The following is a 25,957-nucleotide window of genomic DNA, read 5'->3' as shown; positions in this document are numbered from 1 at the left end:
TGGGGGAGACCGGGGCAACTTAGGGTAACGGCGCCTAGTGTAATCTTTATGTTACAATATCATCTAATTGCATTCGCACAAGTTCGTCACTTCTACATGCTCCGACAATCGCAAGAACCGCCGCAACCTAGACAAAAATACTTGGTTATTCACTTAAAATTCGATCCAAAGTTCTGAAACTTACTTTGGTTGATAAATAGTTGGCATCTGGAGCTTCCGATAAAAATTTAATAACTTCTTTCTTCTCAATCACCTTAGATTTTTTGGGTTGGTATCCATCTTTCTGCCTTTTTAAAAAAGCCCTTAGTTTCAAATACTTTGCCAAATCTACATTATGATGAGTGCTTAAGGTGGATTTGAGCATAGAATACACACTCCACAGACTTTAGTTTTTGAGACAGCTCAGCAAAATATGCGATTAACACGTTTTCTGAAAACGAACCGATGTTCTTGTTCTTCCGGTAATCCATAAATCGGCAGTATGTGTCTTCATATATTTTTTTCGATTTTTCCGGTAGGAGATTAATTTCTATATTCCTGGCTGCTTCTCGCACCTCCGGAGGCGTTAGTGGTACATCGTCGTCACTCTCCATAGTCTCCATCATGAAGAAACAACTTATAAATTTGACGAAACTTTGATGTCAATTTTGGCTTATTTAAGATGTCTATTTAAGATCAAACAGGTATAATTATTGTTGTAAGTACATCATAGGTGGACAGTTTTCATTATTAGAAATAGGAGAGGTGTATTACTACTTAAATATAAAAAGTTATTCTGATTGACAATAATCGGCGAAAAAATTATGTGTTTGACTCGGAGAAAATGCACATTTACTGCCTCATCTTTCTTCATGGCCTCGTCTTCGACTCGGCAATGAATAGCGCTGCGGCAGTAAATGTGCTACTTTTTCGCCTTGTAAAACAAATAACTATTTTTGCAAATTCAGATTCTACGATAAATTCTACGTCTGACTAATATACAGGGTATTCGAAATGTTTCGAAATGGATTTTTCCACAAGGTGAAAGCTACAAATTTTTGAATATCCTCTAAGGATAAAAATTCTATCTCTTGATGATCATTTCGAATTTTTAGAACCCAGATCTTCAGACCAGCATCTTCGGATCAGCAAATAAGGTTTTGCAAATTTTTATTCAGACAGTTTCAAGAAATCAGAGTTTAAACTTTCAGCATCCTACAGCAGGTTAAATTGTTAACTAAAATACTTGATAACGTCAAATTAGAGGATAGATTAGGGATGAGAAATGTATACGGTAGATAGAAATATGAATTTTCGATGGGGGAATGCATTATTGAATATTCGATTCGATCCGGGTTATCCAAAAGACACATCAAATATTATCTTTCTTAACTTATTTACCTGCTGGGATAATATTTTATAATTTATGCATGTTTTTGTTGAAACATTTTACCAAATACGGAAGGTCGAGTCTGACAAATCCGAATACCGCAAACATTCTTAGGAATGTAGATCACATCTCCGAGCAGGTGGAGCTGACCTCGGAAGACTCAAAATACGCAATCGGTTCATTAAAATGCAAATCATCTAGGTTTCTGGTTTATTCGTACGAAGTTGCTTTTGTTTATATGCGTAGGTCAATTCCACCGACGTATACTCACTTATAAAGAGTAAGTGAAGATTTGAACGTGACAGATCAAGCTGTTCTTAAACCTAACTTGTGAGCATTAGACTTTGTCTTTATATAGGTAAAACCTCTAGAAAATTCTGGAAGTTTCACTTAATATACACTAAGTAATAAACAATTTAATTACTCAGAAATTGTTTAATGTAAGAAATCTACACCAAGGTTACTGGCGCAAAATGTAATGGAATATAGTAAACTATTCACTTTCATAACGGACTTGCATGGGTAAACCAGCTGACATTTTGAAAAAAAAAACAACTTATTAATTGTGTAAAAAATGTATTTTTACTAACCTACTATACACGTTATTACCATAAAAAAGTACATAACAGATGGGACTTTAACAAATAAATTATTCTACTTATTTTACAGTAAAATCGTTGACACTTTTTTGGTTAATTTTGACTGATTCTAATGACTCCAAGGCTTACAACTATATGGTTTTACACTTAAATTGAGAGACATTCGTAACATTACACGCACTCAATCGCTCTTTTTCCATTTATTCCTCAGTAGATGGTGGTTGTGGTGGTTTTAATAACCCAATTTCTTCAGGGCTTTTAGGTCCACGTCTTTGTAATAGTCCTCACTGTAACAGAAATATTACTATAAATCGTTGATTATTATAATTAATTTGTATAAATAGGTAAACTTTCACCGCATAATTTTTAGCTTTACAATGACTTGTGTTAATTTGACCATTATTTGCAAACACTGCCCTGGAATACTTTCTTCCAATATATCCGGTTGTTATGAAGTAGTTATTAATAAAAAGCTATTTCCACAATAGAAGCAATTGAACAATTTGTTGGGAATTAAAATAAGTTTAAAAAGAAAAAAATTTAAATTATGATTTTTAGGAATATCTTACTGTGAGAGGAATGGAAAACCATGTTAAATATTTTTCAATGTTGTTTAAATTCATGTGTATCAACCACACTTTTTGTATTACTCTGTAAACAGTTAAGTATACAGGGTAATACCAAAAGGCTAAACTTAACTCTACCAATATTATTTTTAATTTGGACCACAATATTTGATATACAGAGAATTAAAATTTCATTTTTCTTTCATATAAATGAGTTTAATTTACCTCTGATTGGTTCAGGTTCAGTACTGCGTACAGAATAGGACAGTTAAAACAAAAAGAAACACAAATGGGTTGTTCCAAGTATATTTAGTTTCTCTGTATATAAAATACTGTGGCTCAAATTAAAGTATTATGTAAAAGTTGAATTTAATTTGGTCAAGTAAGTAACCTGTGGTTAATGAATTAATCTACCTTGTTTGTAACACCTTGTATATCTCTGTTACGTAACAAGGCGTTTCAAACAGTTCTGTTATGTTGGAAACAACAAGAGATACAAAAAAAGGTAAAATAAGATTTTTTTTGTATCTGGGTATGTATTTATCCAATTAACATTTTGAACTTCGGTCAAAATCTGAAAAACTAGAAGCAATTTGGCAACGTGGTACAAACAATCACACCTTCAATTTAAACCAGTGTGATTTTACAAATTTTTTTGGAAATAGCCCACGTTTCCATTAGTTGGTACTCTTCAGGATGGTTAACTTTATGAACATTATTTTGAAGATTTCAGTATTGAAGTTCGCTTACACTCTCTAATTTACTTCTCTTCATTTCATTCTGATTGTTTTCTGTCACATATTATTCTTAAAAAAGTCAGTTATTTGACATTTCTCATATACAAACTATACAGGGTAGTCCCAAAAGTATTTTAAAGGCTACCAACCTGATATACAGAGTCCAGAGACACAAGGAAGACAGAACGTCCGTTTATCAAAACAGTCTATCCAAAACTGAATTGACAGATAAAAGTAAGAATTTTGACAGTTGGCATTTATGGTATACTGTAAGCTTGTCAAATATGAAAGACACACACCATACCACATTATCAAATATTGGGGTGAGCTCAATGTGCTGTCTTGAGAAACTTCTTGATAAGTCTTGAACAGCTTTAATGTAGTTTTCCTAAGTCTTCTTTTTCTTTCGTTTTGAAGTTTAGCTATCATCTAAGCTATGCGTATTCTTTATACTGCAGATCTAAACAGTTGGCCGTTGTTGCAATTGTACCATTCTCTCAAGTTCTTTAAACATGAATTCCTTCTTCTTCCTATGGCTTTTGTCCATTATTTTTTCCTGGATAATAAGATGCAGTAACTGGTATTTCTCTTTGCATGGCATGTCTTAATAGTGTCAATTATTTCTCTTTCTGCATTCTCTGCAAAACCTCCAAATTTGCAACTCTCTTTTCTTCAGAGCTATTGTTATTCTTCTTTCGTTTTGAAGTTTAGCTATCATCAAAGCTATGCGTATTCTTCATACGGCAGATCTAAACAGTTGGCAGTTGTTGCAATTGTACCATTCCCTCAAGTTCTTCAAACATGAATTCCTTCTTCTTCCTATGGATCTTTTGCCCATTATTTTTTCCTGGATAATCAGATGCAGCAACTGGTATTTCTCCTCTTCACATGGTATGTCTTAATAGTCAATTATTTCTCTCTGCATTCTCTGCGAAACCTCCAAATTTGTCACTCTCTTTTCTTCAGAGCTATCGTTATTTTCGTTGATAACTGCTCCCAGTTATATTTTCTCACACGTTCAGTTTTTTTACCATGTACGTTTGTGAAAGGGAAGTCTTGTGGTAATTTAGATACCACCATTATTTTTGTTTTTCTGATGTTACGTGATTATCCGTATTCCAACCAACATAACGAATTGTCAATTGTGTCGACATCTGGATTTAGTTTTGAGATTATGTCAATAATTTTAATTTTTTTCTATTGGAGTAATAACCGGAGCTGTTGGACAACATTCTCGTTTACTTTCATTACTAATTACTAAAATCTTCTTATGATGATTATCGAAGAGAAAACCTGGCTTATCTTGTTTCCTAGAGACGTCTTGATGGCATACCAACAAATCTTCGACAGATTTTTTGAGTACATATTATTTAATTTGCCTTTTGTTGAATTTAAGATTGTTTTACGATTATTTTAAAGTAGCAACATCTTCTTAGTAATTTTGCCTATATTAAGCTTTAGAAAGGTTCCTAACTAGACGTTTTGGCAGTAGAAAACAACAATAATTAATGTTTTGCTACAAAATATGTATAAAATGATTCAACTGTGAGTTCATATTTTGTTGCTAAACTATATATTTGATAGATTTAATAAAGATCCTTGTCAATAGATAATTGGTATTGCATTAAATTAACAATTGTTTAACTACTTCAATGAGCACAATTACTCTATCAAATTTTGCGATATTTTGATCAACCAGAAACTCTCTGAAACTTTTTATTAATTTTCAATGGCGTTAAAGATCTTTTAAAATAAAACCTTTTTAATGTTTTTACTGTAAGGCTTTAAAACAATTTTCTTTTCTGGATAGGTCAGGTCAGGTTAGATTAGGTAAATTCCTCAGGAAAAAAAAACATTCAACTACCATAAGGTCGTAACGTAACAAAGATATTTACTATTTTAATAGTTCCTCTCCTCTATCCTAAGGATAATTCTGAAATTTTCATGTACATACACGTAAATAAGGTTAAATTCATCGCCTTTTGATTCTCCTAAACATTTTGCTTTAATGATGTCTGATTCAAGAACAAACTGTTATATTTTGTGGAAGGAAAAACTGGATAAGAGTCAGTTTTTTTTAGGTTAAGTTGGGGAGAGTAATCATTGAAAGAAACCGTTATCGATGGACTCCCAGGAACTACCACAATGTTGTAGAAAATGCAAATATTGCCCTCTTTTTAAGGAACATCAACGTGTTTTAAGAATTAACGTTTTTGTTTGTTGGTTTAATGTCACCCTTGTATAAACTTCCAGCCTAGCTTATACAAGGGTTACATTAACCAGCTTCTCTACTTTCCTAAGAAATAGCACATTCTAGTCCCAGTTGGAAAGTTTTGAGAAAACTAGGCTCTTGAAGGAGCTGGTTGATTACTTCATTTGTGAATCCACAACGACTTTGATTAGTGTGTCACAAATCCCACTGAATAATCAAAATACACAAGTGAGTTTTCTAAAATGCTGCAAGGCGTTATTTTAGACAGTCTGAAAGGTATGTTTGAAACTTTAAGAGATAATTTGACATATTTTTATTACTCTACTCAAGCCTTCTTTAAAAAGAAAAATAGAAGAAGGAAAGGATATTTTATAGAATTTGTGTAAGTAAGTAAGAGTCATTTCAGTTTAAGAGTAATTCAGTAAAGTTAACCAAACCTAACCTACTATGGCAACATTGTTTTATACCTACAGATTACTTGCGTCACGCAACTGGGAACGATTTGGCACGAGTTTGAATTATCTATTGGTTTTACTTTAATTATTATCAATAAATGATAATTTAAACAATAAATAAGTGTACTTTGTGTATTTAATCTCTAAGTATTATCAATTAAGGCATTAAGTCACCTAGCTTCAGAGTAATGACATTTGGCAAAAAACTGTTTCGTTTTAGTTAGTCAATTTAATCAGGATTTTTTCCTGTCAGAAAGTGCCAGTTTTGCCAATTTGACTCACAAGAAAAGCTGGATGTTGTTCAGGAAAAAACAAAAAATAAACTCTTACAACTAAATAAGGTTATCTAATCATCTGGCAGAAAACATGGAATTTTTCTTTGGACATGGATTTATTTATGTAAAATACTTCCTTTTAGAGATAATTCTTTAAGTTGTGTTTGAACGAAGCTCACACTTATCTTCCTTGTGTTCAAATTTGACTATTTCTTTTTAAGAAACTCTGGATATTGTAAAATGCAAAGTATTGGTCGTTAAAAGTAACCAATTAACACTTTACGTTTAAGAGAGTTGTGACATAAACATTTTCTATTATTGTGGGTGTGTAAACCTCACTACTGAACGTTAAAATAAACAAGTTGATTAGTAGTATCATTTACGTAACTATTATCGAGAAGAAGAGTAGAAAGTTATGATTACATGTTAAAAAGACGTGCCCAGAGAAGAAAGTTCTAGTTAAATGTGCAAATAATTAACTTTACAAAATTCCAGTCAGTACATGCTTAGATACAGTAGATAGTTATCCATGTTAAATAAAATGTGCACGCAATCATGATGAAGTAGTGCATACATTGAGTAAGTAGGTAGGTCAAGATGGTATAAGGTCAATAGGACGTTGGGATTGTTGCAATAACACTACCAAGAAACTTATATTACAGTTTATTGTTTTTTTGTATAAAAAAAAAATCCGAAAAATTTTGTACCCATTCTGGCTAAAAGCCTGGACTAAGAAAAAATTCACCCCATATTGGAGGTACACCTTAAGTTAAAAATCAGCCCCCGTTAATTGTGAAACTGACCGATATGTACAAAAACATCACAACAGGGCCGGATTCCAAATTAATATGAAAAGATTATTTAAAAAAAAAAACAGTCTCATTCTATACAACTATTTTAGTTGGACGGTTCGGGGTTGCTACGGGAGGCGGGTGCGGGCCTGGGGGCGGTCTTTTTGGGGGCGGGATTGGCCCGCGTTGACCCGCTCGACTGTAAACCGGCCAGAAGTTCGCTTTTCCTGATGCTCTTCAAGTCCAGGTCGCCATAGTAGTCTTCGCTGAAATTGGCCAGGAAAGTGCGTGGTCAACGACAAGGAAAATTTACCCAAATTCGAAAAATTTTGCTTGGTCGCGCCAAAATCACAAATTTTGCGGAAGCAAGGATTCAGATTGTTATTTCTTCAAAAATTATCAGGTTATCATAAAAGGTGGTTGTAAAATGTCACAGTTATTTAAAGAGTGCAAACCGTTTAACCAAGCTATATTTTTTCTTGCGTCAAAATTCAGAAAAAAAATCCATTTAAAATTATATACACGATGAGTCAGTTTATACTAGGACAACTCTAACATTCTTCAAATTAGCTTAACTAAGATAGATATGGCATATAAACCTACAGGGTACTACAATTACAACTAATTTTTAAATACTTTATGAATCTAAAATACAGAAAGCAGAACAGATCTGTTCAAATCAAAATTTTACAAAAAATAGGCTATTCTGTTTAATTCCAGAGATCTGACGGTATATAAACTAACACCCTATATACAACCAATTATTTTACAACTGAAATTTTAATATTTTTTCTTTTTTGTTGTCTGCTGAATTTAAAAAGTGTGATTTGCGAATCCATGCTTATTTAGTTTTTGAAAGCTTTTCAATAAAGTTATCGTCTCTATTGCTTTAAATGTCTTTCATTGTTTTATGTCTTTTATTTGTTTTTTTGTTATATTCTTATACATTTAAGGGTGCTTCTAGAAAGTTTAAGAGAATAGAAAATAGCCATTTACAGAGCGTCCCAATTTTTATGACCAAGACAGGTAAAGAAAAATTTTATGATATTTTCCTAGATTTGAAACATAGGGAGTTGCAGTATTCATAATCGACTTTTTTTTTTTGCTAAAATTTCTCTTATGGCAACTGGTTGCAGACTTCTTAAAACTTGATGTATATTAAATACTTCAGAGCAAAACCAAAGTACATAAAATCCTCAGTATACGTAAAAGCATATTTTAGAAGTAGATAAAATTAATTTTGATTGATTGACAATTTACCATCTAGAATTATTTAGAAATAAGAAGAGTAATTTGAAGAAGAGTTATCTTGACCCTGACAAAGCTAATACGATTATAAAGTATTATAATTTTGTAATTGATCATTAAATCCTAAAAAAAAACTAGTCATTGAAAAGTGAGGTGATTTAACTTGGATTTCAAATATGGCTGTACTATACAAGAATCAACATACAAATTGTATAAAAAAATTATTTTAGACTAAAAAATTTACATTTAGAAAAAAATTCAATCACTATCTTAACTATCTTTTGTACTAAAGTTATTTATAAGAATAAATAATTACGAAACTATTCCACTTTCTCTTACTAAATTGGCGCACCCTGTATGTAAATCAATGTTGCGTGCATAAACAGCAGTATAATTAACATTAATTAAAGCAAGTTGTCTTTACTTTAAGTCGATTCTAGTAATCTAGTAATAATTAGTGAAACTTTTAACCCAATAATAATTTAACAGCAATTTTGTTTAAAACGACTTGGTTAAAGTGGTCTGCACTCATTGTTTAAAATAAGGGAGACAAGGAAAACTATGATGAATGAAAGTGAAAAGAAGATAAAGTTAGTTTATATAGTGAAAGTGGAGGAAACACAACAGAACCCTATTATTTACACAAATATAGTAGTAAACCCAGCCGTTAAATTCAAATATATACAGGGTGAGTGAACTTACCATCCAGGGACATCTTCAGGGTCTTCGCAGTTACCAGTACCGTCAGCGTCACCGATTTTGAACACGGTTCCAATGGGGCAACCGTACTCACGGGCTTGTCCTGTTTTAAGAGAAACACCCTGTAAGCTTGAGTTTTCTTTATTATCACAAGTGACTGACCTTCAAGACAGATGTAGTATTTTCTGCAGTCGTCAGGGTGCGCGTGCCTGGAGAATGAGCCAGAGTTGCTGACTTCACCAGCAGCTGGACAACTGAAACCTCCTGCTACCTCTGAAATAGGTAAGTATATTGTTGTCAAGACCAAGGGATTGGCTCAATTTGGAATTTCGATTGAAGGTTGGTACAACCCTCATAAAAACCACTACTTTATTTGTTTACTGTACATTGAAATTGTTTCTAACAAGAGTGTAGAAAAGAGTGTGCCAATTATGTACAATTGCCAAAAAGAATAGAGCCAGTATAATGTGTATGTATAATAAGTAAGTAACTATCTTAATTAATTATCATGCAGGTGTGTTAAGGTGGTTAATTGTTTTTGCTCTAATTGAAGTATAGACAGGTTATAAGAAACTTTATTAAAATAAAAACGTGGTTAATGAATAATTAGGCAAATTTAGTTTTAATAAAAGGAAACAAGTTAGTTGTGTTTAAATTTGAAGGCTGAAATCAAAAAACTCACCCTCAGTCTTGCATTCTGGTACTTGGTCAGCCCACATGCAAACGCGAGCTTCTCTGTCGTAAGCTAGACCGGGAGAGCATTGGTATCTATTAAAAAATAAGAAGATTTAATAAAAATAAAGCATCTTAAAGTATTTTAAACGATAATTTACATTGCAAAACTGAGTTACATTACTGAGGAAAAACACAGATCGTGCCTGATCGTGTTTTCAAGGTAAACAAACTATTACTGAAGATTCCTATAAGACTGTACGACTTTTTGGAAAACCAATTTGTATTATATAACCGATGTAGATTGGATATCTTCATTTCTCTTCGGACAAAATGAACAAAATAATAACTAAATAGAACTTTTTATTCAAAGCCAACTTTCATCAAAGAATACAAGCAGGGGAAATGGGATATACAAAGTGTCCCGTTTATGTTGGCCAAAAATAATGATAAATAAAGGTAAATGGACGATGCTAAAATTATTCTACCAAACATGTTGTGCTGATTTTCGAGATACAGAATCGTTTTCTCGAGATATCTGCTTCCAAATAAGTTTTTGTAAAATTCTAGCTAAAATTATGCAAAAAAACAGCAGAATAAAGCCAACGGGTTCTGTATCTCGACAGTTGTTTTTGTGTTTGAAAATGTCAAGAAATCTTGCTGCTCTTCTTAACGAGCTTCAACCTAAAAAAAATTAAAATTACTTGCAAAGCAAGAAGACAAAAATTAAAAAATGTAGATTAACGAGAAGAAAAATAAGTAATTAATATTACGACACAATTAAGATTTACGACCGAAAGAAGATCCTGGACTCGATGATTTTACAGGGTATTTCTAAACACTAACAAACATAGAACGATACGGTTATTTCTTTCTAAATTTCAGCATTTTTAAGCCACTTCAGTGTCGATTTCAGCATGACTCGAGAACCATCTAAATTTCACCGAATTCCGAGAAAAGTTCAAAAGTAAAAAAGTTTTCAGGATCTTCTAGAAGACTCTCGAAGGTTCTAGAACGTTTCAGGAGACTCTACAAAGTTCTGGATAGTTCTAGAAGCTTCAAGGATCTAAAAGTTTTTGAAATGTAGCCAAAGGCTCCATAACTTTCTGACAAGTTCTAGAAACTTCTGCAAATGTCTGAAAAGTTTGGGAACGTTGCCAAAGGCTCTAGAACGTTCTGGCTAGTTCTAGAAGCTTTATCAAAGATCTAAAAGGTTTGGAAACGTTGCCAAAAGCTCTATAACATTCTGACAAGTTCTAGAAACTTTTGCAAAGGTCTGGAGGGTTTCGAAACGTTGCCAAAGGCTATATAACATTTTAACAAATTCTAGAAGCTTCTGCAAAGGTCTTGATGGTTTGGGAACATTGCCAAAGGCTCTAGAACGTTCTGGCTAGTTCTAGAAGCTTCATCGAAGATTTAAAAGGTTTTGGAACTTTGCCAAAGGCTCTATAACATTATGAAAAGTTCTAGAAACGTTTGCAAAGGTCTGGAAGGTTTGGAAACGTTGCCAAAGGCTATATAACATTCTGACAAATTTTAGAAGCTTCTGGAAAGTTTGGGAACGTTGCCAAAGGCTCTAGAACGTTCTGGCTAGTTCTAGAAGCTTCATCAAAGATTTAAAAGGTTTTGGAACTTTGCCAAAGGCTCTATAACATTATGAAAAGTTCTAGAAACGTTTGCAAAGGTCTGGAAGGTTTGGAAACGTTGCCAAAGGCTATATAACATTCTAACAAATTTTAGAAGCTTCTGGAAAGTTTGGGAACGTTGCCAAAGGCTCTAGAAAGTTCTGGCTAGTTTTAGAAGCTTCATCAAAGAACTAAAAGATTTTGGAACTTTGCCAAAGACTCTATAACATTATGAAAAGTTCTAGAAACGTTTTCAAAGGTCTTGGAGGTTTGGAAACGCCGCCTAAGGCCCTATAGAACGTTCTAACTAGTTTCAGAAGCGTCATCACAAATCTGGAAGATTCCGAAATGTTGCAGAAAGGGTTAGAATGTTTCGGCCAGTTTTAGAAGCTTCTACCAAGATCTGGAAAACTTTGAAACGTTGCATTAGGATACATACGTATCTCTGTACAGTTCAGTCTACTGACTATTTAGTTAATAATTTCAAAATTTCAGCCCTTCTCTATTTTGGAACCTGTAGTGCAACAGAAACTGATTCCATATGAAACATGTGCATAATAAGAAAAAGGTGGTGTCCATTAGTAGTACAATATTTATGCGGATGATACTGTAACTGTTGATATGCATACATGGGTTAATCTTCAAAAGACAGTTTGAATGACGCAAACAACCCATAACGAGACAACTGACTTTAGGATAAAAGTGGCCGAAAAAGTGATATCTATCTAATACAAGTACAAAAATTAGCTAAAACAAAGCAATAGATGCTAAGATCAGTGTTGGCATATTTCTCAACCAGCAGATGAGTAAACTCACCAAAAGAATTCCCACCAATGCTGATATACGTGATAAACAGGAATTTCGTATGATTAATCCGAAGAAGAATCATCTGGTAAGAGTATAGAAGTATTTTACAAATTCTTTCTAACAGTGCAACAGGTCGTGACTATAAAAAATGTGATTTTAAATAACAAAATTTGCTGAGGCTAGCAGCTTTAGTTCATAAACTTCTGGTAATGATTGATCTTAACACTCACAATTTTGCATAAACTCACACAAAAAAAACGTGGCTAGAATAATGGAACAGAATATCATTTTTCCTGAATGACTTTCTTCCACTAAATGGGATTCTTTCTGTCAAAAGTGCTGCTGAATGACCATGCAGAAGAATAGGAAAGCATGATAAAAATGAAATGATGCTTTGTGGAAATGTTCTGATGAAAGCAAAGTTTGAATTGACTATTGAACAAGAATTTATTAACTATTAAGACTCAACAAGCTTTTATGAAAAACCATAATGCACGCAAGTGACATTTGCGTCACTGACCGTTACAAGGAGTGGTGCTGCTAGTAACCGAGAGAATTATAGTAATATACAAGGCGAGCAAAATACTAGACTTGATCACGAATATGTAGCTGAACTACACTTAACCTAAAGAAATATTTAAATATCAGCAAAGAAACATGATTTACCTGATCATGCATGTGTAACCTAAGGATGTACAAGAACTATTGCTCAATGTTTAATTATCTTCTTATTTTGATAGGACTGACGAGAAGAGTAAGGTGGTTGCGCTATGTACTAAGTTAGTATTAGCTTATTTTACTTGCAGCAAAAGCTTGAAGTAAAAAGTATGTACTGTGCAGGTAAAGAAGCATAGAACAAGACATAAACTACAAAATTAAAAAAAATGTTCGTATATAACTTAAAATAAAGCTTATTTTCAGGAAATTTACTGGACAAAGAGAATATAACAGATATAGACTGTTTCCACTTAAAATAGCGATAGCTGAATAGTTTCAAATTCTTTTCAAATATCAGATTATATTTGCTAAACCTGTTTGACTTTGCCAGCATATTTGATGGTACGTCCACAGGATTTCCGAAAATCTCGCACAGTGGGTAGTTTGTGATTGGTCAAAAAAAGCAGCTACCAACAGTAAAGAAAATATGCTATCAGAAAAATCATATCGGTAACTTTAAAGCTCTTGTGAAGAAAAATGGTTTGCCACAGCTAAATTTGCAAAAGAATTAGGATTAATTTTGTTTAACTAATGCTGAAGCAGTTGATGTCAATTAGAATTACACTAATCAACTACCTACTGATAATTACTCAAAATTGGTCTAAATAATAGCCTAAGTTAGCTTGGTAGACCTATGTACCAGCTAACACCAATTAAATCAACTATAAGGATACATTAAAGTTCAAAAATTTGAGATCGTAAATGTGGTAATAACAAAAATGTATTGCTTCAAGGCGCATTCCTTCCACCCTAACTGAAGCTGCGTAACCTTAGAAAAACACGCCGATTACAAAACAATAACAGAAAATTACAGTTTGTTATTGTCGAAAAAAAATAAACAAAAGAATCAATAAAAACAAAACGAAATACGTGTTTGTTTGCAACACGGAAAGTTGTTCTGCACAATTGACTAATCGTAAATGAACAAACCGTTCCAAGCAATTAACGGTGCGCTTACACGTTTAATTAAACCGTACAACTAACGATATGCAAACGTTTTAGTGATTTTCAAGAGAGAAATTTAAACAAAATCAATAGTGAAACCTACCTAGATGCTTCACCGTTCCAACAGTTCCAGAACACGTCGCATTTGGCCTCATCTGCGAAAATTCCGTACAGCCTCTCGCAATGTCCGCTTGAAATTGGCGGTTCTAGATAACGTTACTTAATATTAACACAGTGTAATATATTCTTATACAATAAAAATTTCACTTGTCAAATTTCTAATACATTATGCTAATAAACACCTCTCGTGTCGCTTCGAAACCAATACTGTTACATAATCTGATTGGCTCATAATGCATATTTTATGAGTATTTACATGTACATTTATAAGTGTTTTTTTGGCTCACCGAGTTCGGATCTGTCTCCGCAATCAACGTTGTGAATGTAATCGCAGTTTTCGGTCAGGTATTTCGGATCGCTGGCATCGAAAGCCAAACCGTTACCGCAGGTTTTCAATTCGGCAACGTTATTATCACATTTCCAATATTTGTCACAGGACCTGGTGTGTGGGTAGAAACCAAAATCGTCCGGGCATTTGAAACTGTCCTGTGCATTGGCTGTAACAAAAAATAACAAAAGTCAGTAAAAAAGTATTTGCTAGATTATGTTTTTAATATAAACAGTAAATTTAGTAAACAAATTTTGCATCATTCTGCTACAGGATCCAAGTCCAAAAAACCGCCATCAGTATTCAACCGGACTATCAATATTAATATTCTGTAGTTGTTCATACGTTGAAGCGGAAGTGAATCAAAAAGAACATTTGTACAAACTTGTTATATCTATTGAAATTATGTTCCAAAACTACTATTACTACTAACCAATCGTTTTTACTCCGCTTCTCAAATTTATGAGCAATTTCTTCAATACAGGAATGGTTTTTAAAGTCCAAATTGAATATAAGTAATTATTTCCAAAAATCATAATCACAAATTGAATTATACTAATAGGATTATTTAAATGAATCATTGAACTTTATGTTCTCTAATAAACATTATTTTTTATGTTGATTTGTATAACTTATTGAGAATAAGTCTTCGGCCAGATATAGAAATCTTGCAAACATGAGAAATATTCACACTAGTTAGTTTCAAAAGAATGGAATCAACGCCCAATACGAGAAACCAAATATAGCTCTACTACAGCTCTCCAATTAGAATAACAATGTCAGAAGTTAAAAGTGAATGTGTAAATATAAAAAACGGTATAGCACCAGGACCAAGAAACATATTCAGGAAGAATTATTAAAGTAAAAACCACTTCGTGATTTTAGAAACTGGTTCCACAGATGCATTATTATTTTGGAAGTTTTCGAGGAATGGGAATGATCAAACATATTCCCCATTTAAAAAGAAGACAACGATATTTGCGACACGCAAAACTGGAAGACTCACAATAATCTATCTCAATAACCAATCCGTTACATTGACACAAATCTTGGAAAAAACTTTTATCAGAAAGTTGAACTGAGAAACTAGTTCATGCTTTTAGAAACTGGTTCCAAAGACCATCACTTTGAGAGTTTCTGAGGAATGAAGGTGATCAAACATATCTTCTATTAAAGAAAAAGACAAAGCATACAAAATCAGAATAGAAAATGAATATACAGACATAGCAGGAAGATCAACGATAGTTGATCTCTTGACATTGACACAAATTCTAGAAAAAAATCAACGTTTTATCAGCAGATCTTGTTCAACTACTTGAAAAGAGCTTAACATTGTGCTTTGAGTAATGTTGAAATAAGTAAAGCAGTAAAATCAGTGTATCAAGACACAAGATCGCTGGGTTAACAACAGAATTTGAGGTTACAAAGATTTCCAAACAAAGCTGCTGCATATTCCTAATAATATTTACAATTTACTTGGGAAGGGTATAAAAAAATTGGAGAAAAAATGCAGAAGAATGGAAGTTAGCAAGAAGAAAGCTACAGTGAAAAGCTAAGTAGTAGATCGTCAAAACATTGATGACATGAAGAACATGACACGAAAACTGATCAGAAAAATGTTAAAACGCGACCTGGAAGTCAATATTACAAATACCAAATATCTGTATTGAGGAACAGCAAGTCACAAGAAAAAACGATGTTTTAAGGATCTGGGAATGAGGCAAAGAACACTTGACAAGAGAATATCTGAAAGGAACATCAATTAAAGCGATTGCGATGCTTAATAGTGTAATATGGAACAAGAACAACAAATAACTATTATGTAACAATAAAAAAATCTGTAAGAAGAAAGGATAGATCAAGAAAAATGAAGATTATAGAAATTGAAAGACAGCATATAAGGTAAATTTTTCTTGGTTTAATGTTAACTTAACGGTTTTAGTCAGCAATTTACCATCTGATATACAATTGGATGTATTCAATAGCTGAATAATCATCATAACAATTTCTTGCATGTCAGTTTTTTCATTGCTTATTAAGTTCTCTTTGAAAAATGCTTGAACTGTGGAAGCTTTTTAAGAACTGCTTTACAATAAGTGGTGTTCTGTACGCTGATGTTTCAAAATGTTCTTATAAAAATTAATCTACATTATTGAGGTCCAGTCAACTAGACTGCTTTGCCTGTGGCTCCCAGGAATACTCCCATCAATTATTATTATTGTACTTTAGTTCTTCTTTAGGCTCTTCTTCCATTAAAAAAATTGCAAAAATCTACAATTACCCAGAGTTAAATTTGGAAATGAGAATATAGGTAAATGTGAAATTCTACACCAGAATCTATAATATTTTAACTTGGCAAAAATACGTGAGGGTAAATACTGTACATTTGGTTAAACATTATTGCAAGAATTTACAACACAATTTACTATTAGATTAAAATTTAAAAAAACTATGTCAGAAATTAATTCTAAAACTGCGTTGAAACTCAAAATTTAACTTAAAAAGGCATCAGTATAACTACTTACTAACGAAGCAAAGATAAACAAGAAATAAGTAAAATGTCCTGTGGAAAGAAGCAAAACCAATTGCATTTTCTTTAAAGAATAAAAAGTTCAGCAGAAGAGTGCTTCTATAATATTTAAAGGAATAGATCATCATTTTTAATTTTAGAAGTATGAAGCAACTGAAGTTCAGAATGAACGACAGATATAAACAGGTTAATATTTCTGAAGCTGTATGCAAACGAAAATGTCAAGGAACTGGAAAACTGCAACAGTAACTTCTTATAACTAAATAAATTTATAGGAAAGACTCAAGAACCAGGGTAGATATAATGTAATCTTGTAAAATTCTATGATGCCCATATTGCACTGCATCAAAATGAAAAGACTATCTGAACCAAAGTTTCAAGTGAGATTTTGGTCCAAATGCTAACCAAATTTATTTTTCTTTTCCTTGTTTATTCAATTTGCCTTATAATTTAATAAATTTTTAAAAACCAACAGTATCACAAAATGTAGACCAACAACAACTCACGCGACAGGTCGAGCTTACGCAATTTAAAATTGTATTATGCAGGAAGCCTGTTTAGCTACAGACTTATACAATAATTATTATTAATAAACCAGTTTAAAACTAGGAAGTTATTAAGTGCACAATCGAACTAGACCGAATAATTTAACGACATACATTCTTCCGTTCAAAAAATTAATTACACAAACATAGTAGCACAGCAGTAATTTTTTGCCCATCAAAAAATGCTGTAGAGCTCGAATCAGCTAAGAAAAGGCCACAGGCGTCATCAAACGATGATGTCACGATCTCTGTACGTCTCGCTTTAAATATTGCTGCTCTCGTTACTTTCCAAGTTGTTGCAGCCAGTCAGTGGCGTGCTATTATTTTATCAGTAAAATGAAACATTTTCGTCGTTTTTAATAAAGAAAATAAAAGACAACAAGTTTTTCAAAGGAATGGAAACTCCTTCTGCTTCTTTCTTCATAAATTGTAAGACGTTACTGACGATTTCACGGCCTTGGCTGTATATGATAACACCTTTCTTTCCAACCTTTTTGAAAGACATTTTGACAAAATAACGTTTTTTATTCATAACACTATGTGAACTTCAACTGCGACCATCAACAATACAACCAAAACACCAGACTAAAACGGAACCTAACCTAAGTCTTCCTGTCCGCCACTACATTTTTTTAAACTTGGCAACACCGTTTAGAGTGCCGGCTAGTAAAAGCATATAAAAAGGTCCAAATGTCCCTGGCCGCTGCCGCATCTGTTTTAATTGTGTCCAAGTAAAAACCGTACTACGTTGCCAAGTGGCTTTTTGACCGCTTAACAATATATTTTCGGGAATATTTTAATAGGACGCCTCTGATTATATCTAATGCGACGGCAACTGTAGAAGGAGAAAGAAATAGTTTTAAAAACTGCGTCATTGATGATGCGGTGGCCTTTTCTCATCTGATTCGAGCTCTACAACAATACCTTGTGTTACTTTAAGATTTAAATGAATGATGTGTAAGATAAATTACGAAAAGTTGATCAGTACGTTTTTCATCAGAAACAACAGCTTATGTCGTAATATGCATGTGCGTAAAACTGGTTTTCTACCCATGAGATCCACTTTCCATTTTTGTATTCGAAATGTCGCTTGGTATTTAAAATCATAAATATCAACAAAATTCCATTCACTCTCAACAGGTATGTTGTGAAGTAAAAACCATCGGGTTTTTGGTATTTAGCGCAAAATTTTGAGAACGAAAAACTGTAGAAACTAGAAAGGAGAAATTGATTTGAAATACGATCGGTCAGTAATAGGCGACTAACCGCATCTTGGTCAAGAAGAAAGCTCTAAGGCATTTCATTGCTGTTTACATTTTTTGTGTACAAATAATCAAGTTCATTACGTAAACAAACAAAGACATCTATCTCTCAAATCCCAGCAATAACGGTACAAAAAGTAGTGATTCACTGGGATTGTTGTTACTCAACTTAGAAAAAAAAAACAGTGAACAAGTATGCGGGAAATGCAACTATCCTACGTCTCCCAGCCCACAATGGTAATTGTCTTTTTCACGTAACGATAATATGAATTTATGCGAATTGGTTGCGGCAATAGATCGAACCTTAACGATTACAAAGTCATTTTGGAATGTCGTCGGTCGTATACAAATAGACTTAAAAGCTTTCGGCCTTTGGAAAGTTACTGTAGTGAAATGTGTCCACATCAATTCAACAAAAAGGGAAGACGTGGCCATATTCAATCAAAAATGTTGTAATGATTTTCCTTCAATTTCATCATTTTTAACACCGTAAAACGTAAACTATTAGGGTCAGTTGTGTTATGGTCGTTTAAACTGTGGCATAAACTGTTATATTTTAGTAAAGTAAATCGTGTAGGTTTGGACCAATGACTGACTAAACAACAGACGTGTGTTTCTGCAAATTCTAGAACTTTTCTCTGGTTTCTGCCAGAATAATCAGCTCATCCTTATCATCATGCTCTCTGATTTGGTTAAATTTTGTTATTTTGATTGCTACCAGCAAGCCTATATTAATTGAAATTTGAATTAATGATTGTCTGAAAGTAATCTTTAATAAATTAAGAAGATATGTAAAACAGTGATAGTGTTTATTATTCAAATTTATACTCAGAGAAAGGCATTAGGTTTTAACGAGTCTATGGTTGCATCATTTAGTATTTTTGGTATTCTAACGTAAATTATAACTTTTGGTTTCGTTTGACTGATTATTTCAATCCTGAGTGATAATGGCGTTTATGCAATATTTTGTTTCAATGTATAGAACTCTAAATTAAATAGGAAGTTTGGCATTTATATTACAGGTATAGACATTACAGAACAACAGTTGTCATATGATGAGGGAGTTACAAGTTACAAATAACCAAAAATACTTATAAAAATTGGTCTCAGATAGTTTATATTACTCACTATTTGTTTTTTTGTGCTCAACTTCTTTGTCAGTACTAATTACCTTATTCTGATTTATCTTGTAAACTTTTAAACAGAGTTAAAGATAATTTGAGTGTCAGACTTTTGCTAAAACTTGAACATTATACAAAAACACAAAAGTAAAAAAGATTTCTTCTGTCAATTTGGAATTATCAATGTGTTAGTTAGTTTAAAATATAAATATTTGACAAAGTTTCCAAAAGAAGGCGAAAAAGAGAAGAGCAGGGAGAAGAAGAAAAATTTATGTTTTCACTACTAAATTATTTCAATAATAAATATCCAATAAGCAATTATATTTTAGTATTCTAAACAGGGTACTTTGCAGAGTTATATGGAAAATACATTTCGTATTATTTAAATAACATGCATAACATTAAATGGCAACTTAAGTCATGTAGAAACATCTGCAAAACTATATTCACATGTAAAATGTAAAATAGCTTTATCTAATGTAGTAATACATTTATAAGTCAAGACAGTTTGTCTAGCTTGGCCAATTCTTGTATGTGTGCAAGAAAATCAAAATTCTCATATTCCCATGTCTTGCAGTTGCAATTTTTTGCCTAAAATTTTACTTACTTTGGTTTTCAAAACAATACTAATTTGATTATAACGTTTCATTTTTTTTTAAAGAATGTGGAGGTCATTTTTAACGTTTAAGACATTGAATAAAATTAGGTGAATGGTAACTACACGTATATTTAGAAGTGGAAAGGAAGCAGGAATTGGTATGAAGTGGTAATTACCTTTTTCTAGTTGTTACAATGAATTGAATTCAATTCAAGCAAGTAGCCATTTGAACTATTAACACTAAGTTGGCATAACGTAACAGAGTGTCAATTTATTTTTTACTTAATTAAACTAAATTGTTCAGAAGAAACTGATTTATTTATTGATTTTAAATCAAAGTTATTTTTTACTAAAAAATTGTGTTCACACATTCATTAAAAACAAAATCAGCGGTGTTTGCTTATGATTAGTAAAAAATTGCTATTCTAAACGTAAAATATACATAAGTTATTTAAAAACAGCACATAATTACATTTGTCAGTTTATTTTTGAACTATTGAATTGAAGCATTAATTAGGTAACTTGTAGGCAAGAATGGAAATAACAACAACTGACGAAAAGCCTTATTGAAAATTAGGAAAAACGTTGAATTTTCCAGTTTTGTGTGGAAATTTTTAAGTAGTTTTCATCTCATCAAACTAGAGTTACCTCTCACAAATTCAACAAACTGCGTTATTTAAGCAATCAATGTTAGGAGTAGAAACAGTAAAAAATGAAATAAAAAGTTAGTCAGTTTTGGATTAGATTTCGTTTTACTAGTTCAGTATGCCTCCAAGCAAACTTTGAATTGTATTATTTTTCTTTTTCTAATTAACCTAACCTGTAGTGTAAAAATAATCAATTTTCAAACAAAAGTAAACACCAGTTTTTTAAATTTCAATTTGAAACAATCTGTGAGGAAAACATAAAATAAATTTTGAAGAGTTCTGCTAAAACTAGCATTTGATAATAATAACAAAAACAATTTTACTATTTCTCTAAAAATTAAAAAAGAAAAATTTGCAATTTTCTGTGTGAGGGCTTTCATAACACCCCCAAAATTAATTTAAAATGCAGATATAGATATCATATACACATTACCAATACAAAAACGTGGAAACTGGTAAACGCTGTCTCAGAGATACTACTGAGCGGTTAGGATAGAAACCTTTTTGTCATTTCAATTTTTTTTATTTAAACTTTAGTTTTACCTGAAGTTTTGTTTGAAAATAAAAAACCGGTCAATAAATTACCGGAAGTGATAAAAGAATGTAGAAATTTAAAATCATTTAAAGTATTGTTAACCAAGCACATTGTTAGTAATAGTTTGGTTTTTATTTAATTGTTAAAATTTCTGTTTTCCTTATTGTATTTGTATATAGCATTTCTGCTAAATAAATATTATTATTATTATTATTATTATTAAAACTATAACATATCAACACATTAACTAAGATAAATATATTATTTCAAAACAATGTAGCTAAAAAAGTTTTGTCTATATATTTTTTGCATCCAAAAACTCTTTTTGGGGTTAAAATAATATTTCACTTATCAAAGATGGTAAAATTTTGTAATTTAGATGAAAAATATGCTAATTTGCGCCTAACTAATCGCAACTATCCAGCATAACAACAACCATAGAAAATCATGTCCACTTAAGCCTATTACATTGAAAAGTAAAAATGCTTAGACATAGAAAGAAAGCACAAACTTTGTGAGAAGGTCAAATGACCAAAATCAAAACTCCTCATACAACATCTTCTAGATAAAATATTCTACTACTTGCTTTTTTAAACCACCAAGGTACAAGAAGACACGTTTATTATGCAATTTATGTAATGAAGAAAACATGCAAGATAATTTTTTTGCCGTTCTGGACTTAATCGTTATTGCGTTACTTCCATACTTGGTGAATTGTGCAAAACTCGTTTCTTCCAACTGTCACCATTGCTGCTGCATAAATTACTATAAAGGTTGAATTAGAATTTCGCCAAATCTCAAACAAAAACTGACCAACACTAGTAAAAACTTTATGGGACAGTCAAATTGCACTGTTACCCACTAACATGCTTCCTTGTTCTTACTTTTATCTAATTATTAATCGAAAGACGGTTCAAACAAGCGTAGCCCCTTTCTAATTTGATTATATCCTTCCGGGCCAACCTGTATTCAATATAACTTTTTGTTACGATCGTATATTAAACGTTGCATTAGTAAACCGTAGAACAACCTTGGCCTTTCTACGATTCCTGCAAACAGCATTCCGGATAGAAATTTCTTCGAAACGTGTTAGCCTTCAATTTAGCATGTTGTAATAACATTACCTACTTAACATTTTCTGGCATTAAATTGATAAAACTAGGAAATTAGCAATGTTGCTTTAATTAATTGCGACAAATTCAAAACCAGATTACGCTTACCGGTTAAAACGCTTTTATTTTGTCCCACATATAAGTAAACACGATTATATGGCTAAGATTTCTAGACCTGTTTCTGAACGAAACAAATTCCAATATACGCACGATTTGTCGCTAACATAAGTAATAGTTGTGACATACTATCTAATCTGGCTTTTCTATTTTACATTTTTTTTGGCACACTGTATTGCATCGCAGGAATTTCAGATGATTTTCGGTGAAAGGCATAATCTGGGGCTGCATAATTCGCCATATGTCCGAACCGTTTGGTTCATTTCACTTTCCAATAAACGAACGGTCAAGTCTTGGAGTGGTTTACTCTTAGTTACGCGTTAATTGGTCTTACCAGCTTCCCAGTCAATGAATTTGGTTAAATTGTGTTTTTTTCTACCTAACAAGAAGTTTTAGAGTTTTCTTCTTTATCGGTAATTTAAAAAAAAGTTCTCCAATTTTAGAACTTGAAGAATTCTTACTGTCCAATAATATACGATTATTAGAATTTCTGGACAATGTGCACCTAAGATTCTGGAAACGAAAGATGGATGAAACACCGAATATGACTTAAGGTTCAGTTAGTTATGTCACATTCTATCAACTCTTCTTTTGAGAGTTTCGTTTTACTTCTAGAATAGCGACCCAGGGAACTTTCGTTTTCAAGAGGACTAGACCTTTTTTGAAAGTTATATTAAGTATAATAAAAAAAATTGACTCGTAGAACATAAAATTGCGATCAAATTAAACACAAAAGCACCAAATGACCACCGGCAATCGAGAAAAAAAAACCGATCGCACTTGTTTGGAACGTTCTGGAACCAACTTGGAAATTATAGTGACACATCCAGATGAAGCACTAGAATCGCGATATTTTCTCGATGGCCGGGTTCACAATGGTCTCTGCTACAGGGTACATACCAGAGTAGGCAAGTGCACTGAGCACTAAAACGCACACGAAGCTCTTCATCGTTACTTTACAGGGTCGGCTTAGTAAAACGATAACTGGGCGCGAACCGGCTCAGTACGGCTTTATAACGCCATCGCCCCCGCCAATCACGATTTTTGTCGAAGATAACTCTTTCCTGCTACGCGCCGAAGAAATCACGGCCGGCTTGCAGAATTTTTCAGCTGTTTTGGCTGTCTTTTGTTGTCTTTTCTAGTCGTCTTTAGTCAATATTTGCTTTACATTTTGTTAGTTCTCCGGAATATGTTTTAAAAGCTTTGCATATGGGAAAAATCCTATGACTATTCCAAAAGTAAGAGGAGTTACCTTTTTGACACTATTCCGGAAAACCAGCATTTTGTTTAGCAACAAGTATTTAAAATACATTTTAATTTGGTGGTAGAAACTCGAATAGCATCAAAAGCAGTTGTGTGTGGTAAAAATGTTCTAAATTCACTCATTTTCTGGTAAAAAGTTTCAGAGAAACGGCGCTATCGCGGAGATACGAGTGATCAATTAGAAGAGAAACCTTTTGGTTTCAATTGTCAATGTGTCTTCATTTTTAAATTATCAATTATTATTTATACAGTGCGACCCAAATATTAATCAATCAACCTTTACTGTCAGATTGCATACAGAGTGGCCCATCAAAAACTACCCAGAGATCGGACACGTCTATTTTATTTTTGAGAAAGACACTTTTTTGTAAGTCTACTTAAATGCTTACTATATCTTTACTTACTATAGTTATTTAAAGACAAGACATTTTTTTATAATTTTTCAGCTGTTTTGGCTGTCTTTTGTTGTCATTTCTAGTCGTCTTTAGTCAATATTTGCTTTACATTTTGTTAGTTCCCCGGAATATGTTTTAAAGGCTTTGCATATGGGAAAAATCCTATAACTATTCCAAAAGTAAGAGAAGTTACCTTTTTGCAAATTGTTTCAGCAATTTGTTTAGCAACAATTATTTAATATACATTTTAACTTGGTGGTAGAAACTCAAATAGCATCAAAAGCAGTTGTGTGTGGTAAAAATGTTCTAAATTCACTAATTTTTCGGTAAAAAGTTTCAGAGAAACGGCGCTATCGCGGAGATACGAGTGATCAATTAGACGAGAAACCTTTTGGTTTCAATTGTCAATGTGTCTTCATTTTTAAATTATCAATTATTATTTATACAGTGCGACCCAAATATCAGTCAATCAACCTTTACAATCACATTGCATACAGAGTGGCGCATCAAAAACTACTCAGAGATCGGACACGTCTATTTAATTTTTGAGAAAGACACTTTTTTGTAAGTCTACTTAAATGCTTACTATATCTCTACTTACTATAGTTATTTAAAGACAAGACATTTTTTTATAATTTTTCAGCTGTTTTGGCTGTCTTTTGTTGTCTTTTCTAGTCGTCTTTAGTCAATATTTGCTTTACATTTTGTTAGTTCTCCGGAATATGTTTTAAAGGCTTTGCATATGGGAACAATCCGATGACTATTCCAAAAGTAAGAGAAGTTAATTTTTTGACACTATTCCGGAAAACCAGCAATTTGTTTAGCAACAAGTATTTAATATACATTTTAATTTGGTGGTAGAAACTCAAATAGCATCAAAAGCAGTTGTGTGTGGTAAAAATGTTCTAAATTCACTAATTTTTCGGTAAAAAGTTTCAGAGAAACGGCGCTATCGCGGAGATACGAGTGATCAATTAGACGAGAAACCTTTTGGTTTCAATTGTCAATGTGTCTTCATTTTTAAATTATCAATTATTATTTATACAGTGCGATCCAAATATCAATCAATCAACCTTTACTGTCACATTGCATACAGAGTGGCCCATCAAAAACTACCCAGAGATCGGACACACGTCTATTTTATTTTTGAGAAAGACACTTTTTTGTAAGTCTACTTAAATGCTTACTATATCTCTACTTACTATAGTTATTTAAAGACATTTTTTTTATAATTTTTCAGCTGTTTTGGCTGTCTTTTGTTGTCTTTTCTAGTCGTCTTTAGTCAATATTTGCTTTACATTTTGTTAGTTCTCCGGAATATGTTTTAAAGGCTTTGCATATGGGAAAAGTCCTATGACTATTCCAAAAGTAAGAGAAGTTACCTTTTTGACACTATTCCGGAAAACCGGCAATTTGTTTAGCAACAAGTATTTAATATACATTTTAATTTGGTGGTAGAAACTCAAATAGCATCAAAAGCAGTTGTGTGTGGTAAAAATGTTCTAAATTCACTCATTTTTTGGTAAAAAGTTTCAGAGAAACGGCGCTATCGCGGAGATACGAGTGATCAATTAGAAGAGAAACCTTTTGGTTTCAATTGTCAATGTGTCTTCATTTTTAAATTATCAATTATTATTTATACAGTGCGACCCAAATATCAATAAATC

At 32.4% G+C, this 25,957-nt stretch overlaps 1 protein-coding gene across 3 annotated transcripts; it reads right to left on the bottom strand.

The window, feature by feature from the left end:
- Positions 1–1,925: 1,925 nt before the first annotated feature.
- Gasp (Chitin binding Peritrophin-A domain-containing protein Gasp) lies at positions 1,926–23,673 on the bottom strand. 3 transcript variants are annotated; one of them, XM_081973542.1, is made up of 7 exons: positions 23,533–23,673; positions 14,125–14,334; positions 13,821–13,923; positions 9,634–9,719; positions 9,114–9,224; positions 8,955–9,054; positions 1,926–2,255 (listed from the first exon to the last, which is right to left on the bottom strand). In XM_081973542.1, exons 1-7 carry the CDS (start codon positions 23,579–23,581, stop codon positions 2,201–2,203), a joined length of 714 nt encoding a protein of 237 aa, XP_081829668.1. In that variant the 5' UTR covers positions 23,582–23,673; the 3' UTR covers positions 1,926–2,200. The 3 variants fall into 3 exon arrangements, with proteins under 3 accessions (XP_081829668.1, XP_081829655.1, XP_081829661.1); XM_081973529.1 differs by lacking the exon at positions 1,926–2,255 and adding an exon at positions 6,861–7,270; XM_081973535.1 differs by lacking the exon at positions 1,926–2,255 and adding an exon at positions 6,861–7,270 and having other exon boundaries at positions 9,114–9,215.
- Positions 23,674–25,957: the final 2,284 nt, after the last annotated feature.

Source organism: Ips typographus, linkage group LG1 (assembly GCF_016097725.1).
Source record: "Ips typographus isolate SLU linkage group LG1, UJ_Ityp_2.0, whole genome shotgun sequence".
Classification (NCBI taxonomy): domain Eukaryota; kingdom Metazoa; phylum Arthropoda; class Insecta; order Coleoptera; family Curculionidae; genus Ips; species Ips typographus.
The sequence above is the reverse complement of the archived record's forward strand: the minus strand, read 5'-3'. Positions and strand labels throughout refer to the sequence as shown.

Excerpts from the sequence above, each read along its gene's own strand:
- Gasp (XM_081973529.1), bottom strand. The coding sequence starts at position 23,581 with ATGAAGAGCTTCGTGTGCGTTTTAGTGCTCAGTGCACTTGCCTACTCT. Across the intron at positions 14,335-23,532 it reads CAGTGCACTTGCCTACTCTG|CCAATGCACAGGACAGTTTC; the intron begins GTATGTACCCTG and ends TTTTTGTTACAG. Across the intron at positions 13,924-14,124 it reads CGGAGACAGATCCGAACTCG|AACCGCCAATTTCAAGCGGA; the intron begins GTGAGCCAAAAA and ends AACGTTATCTAG.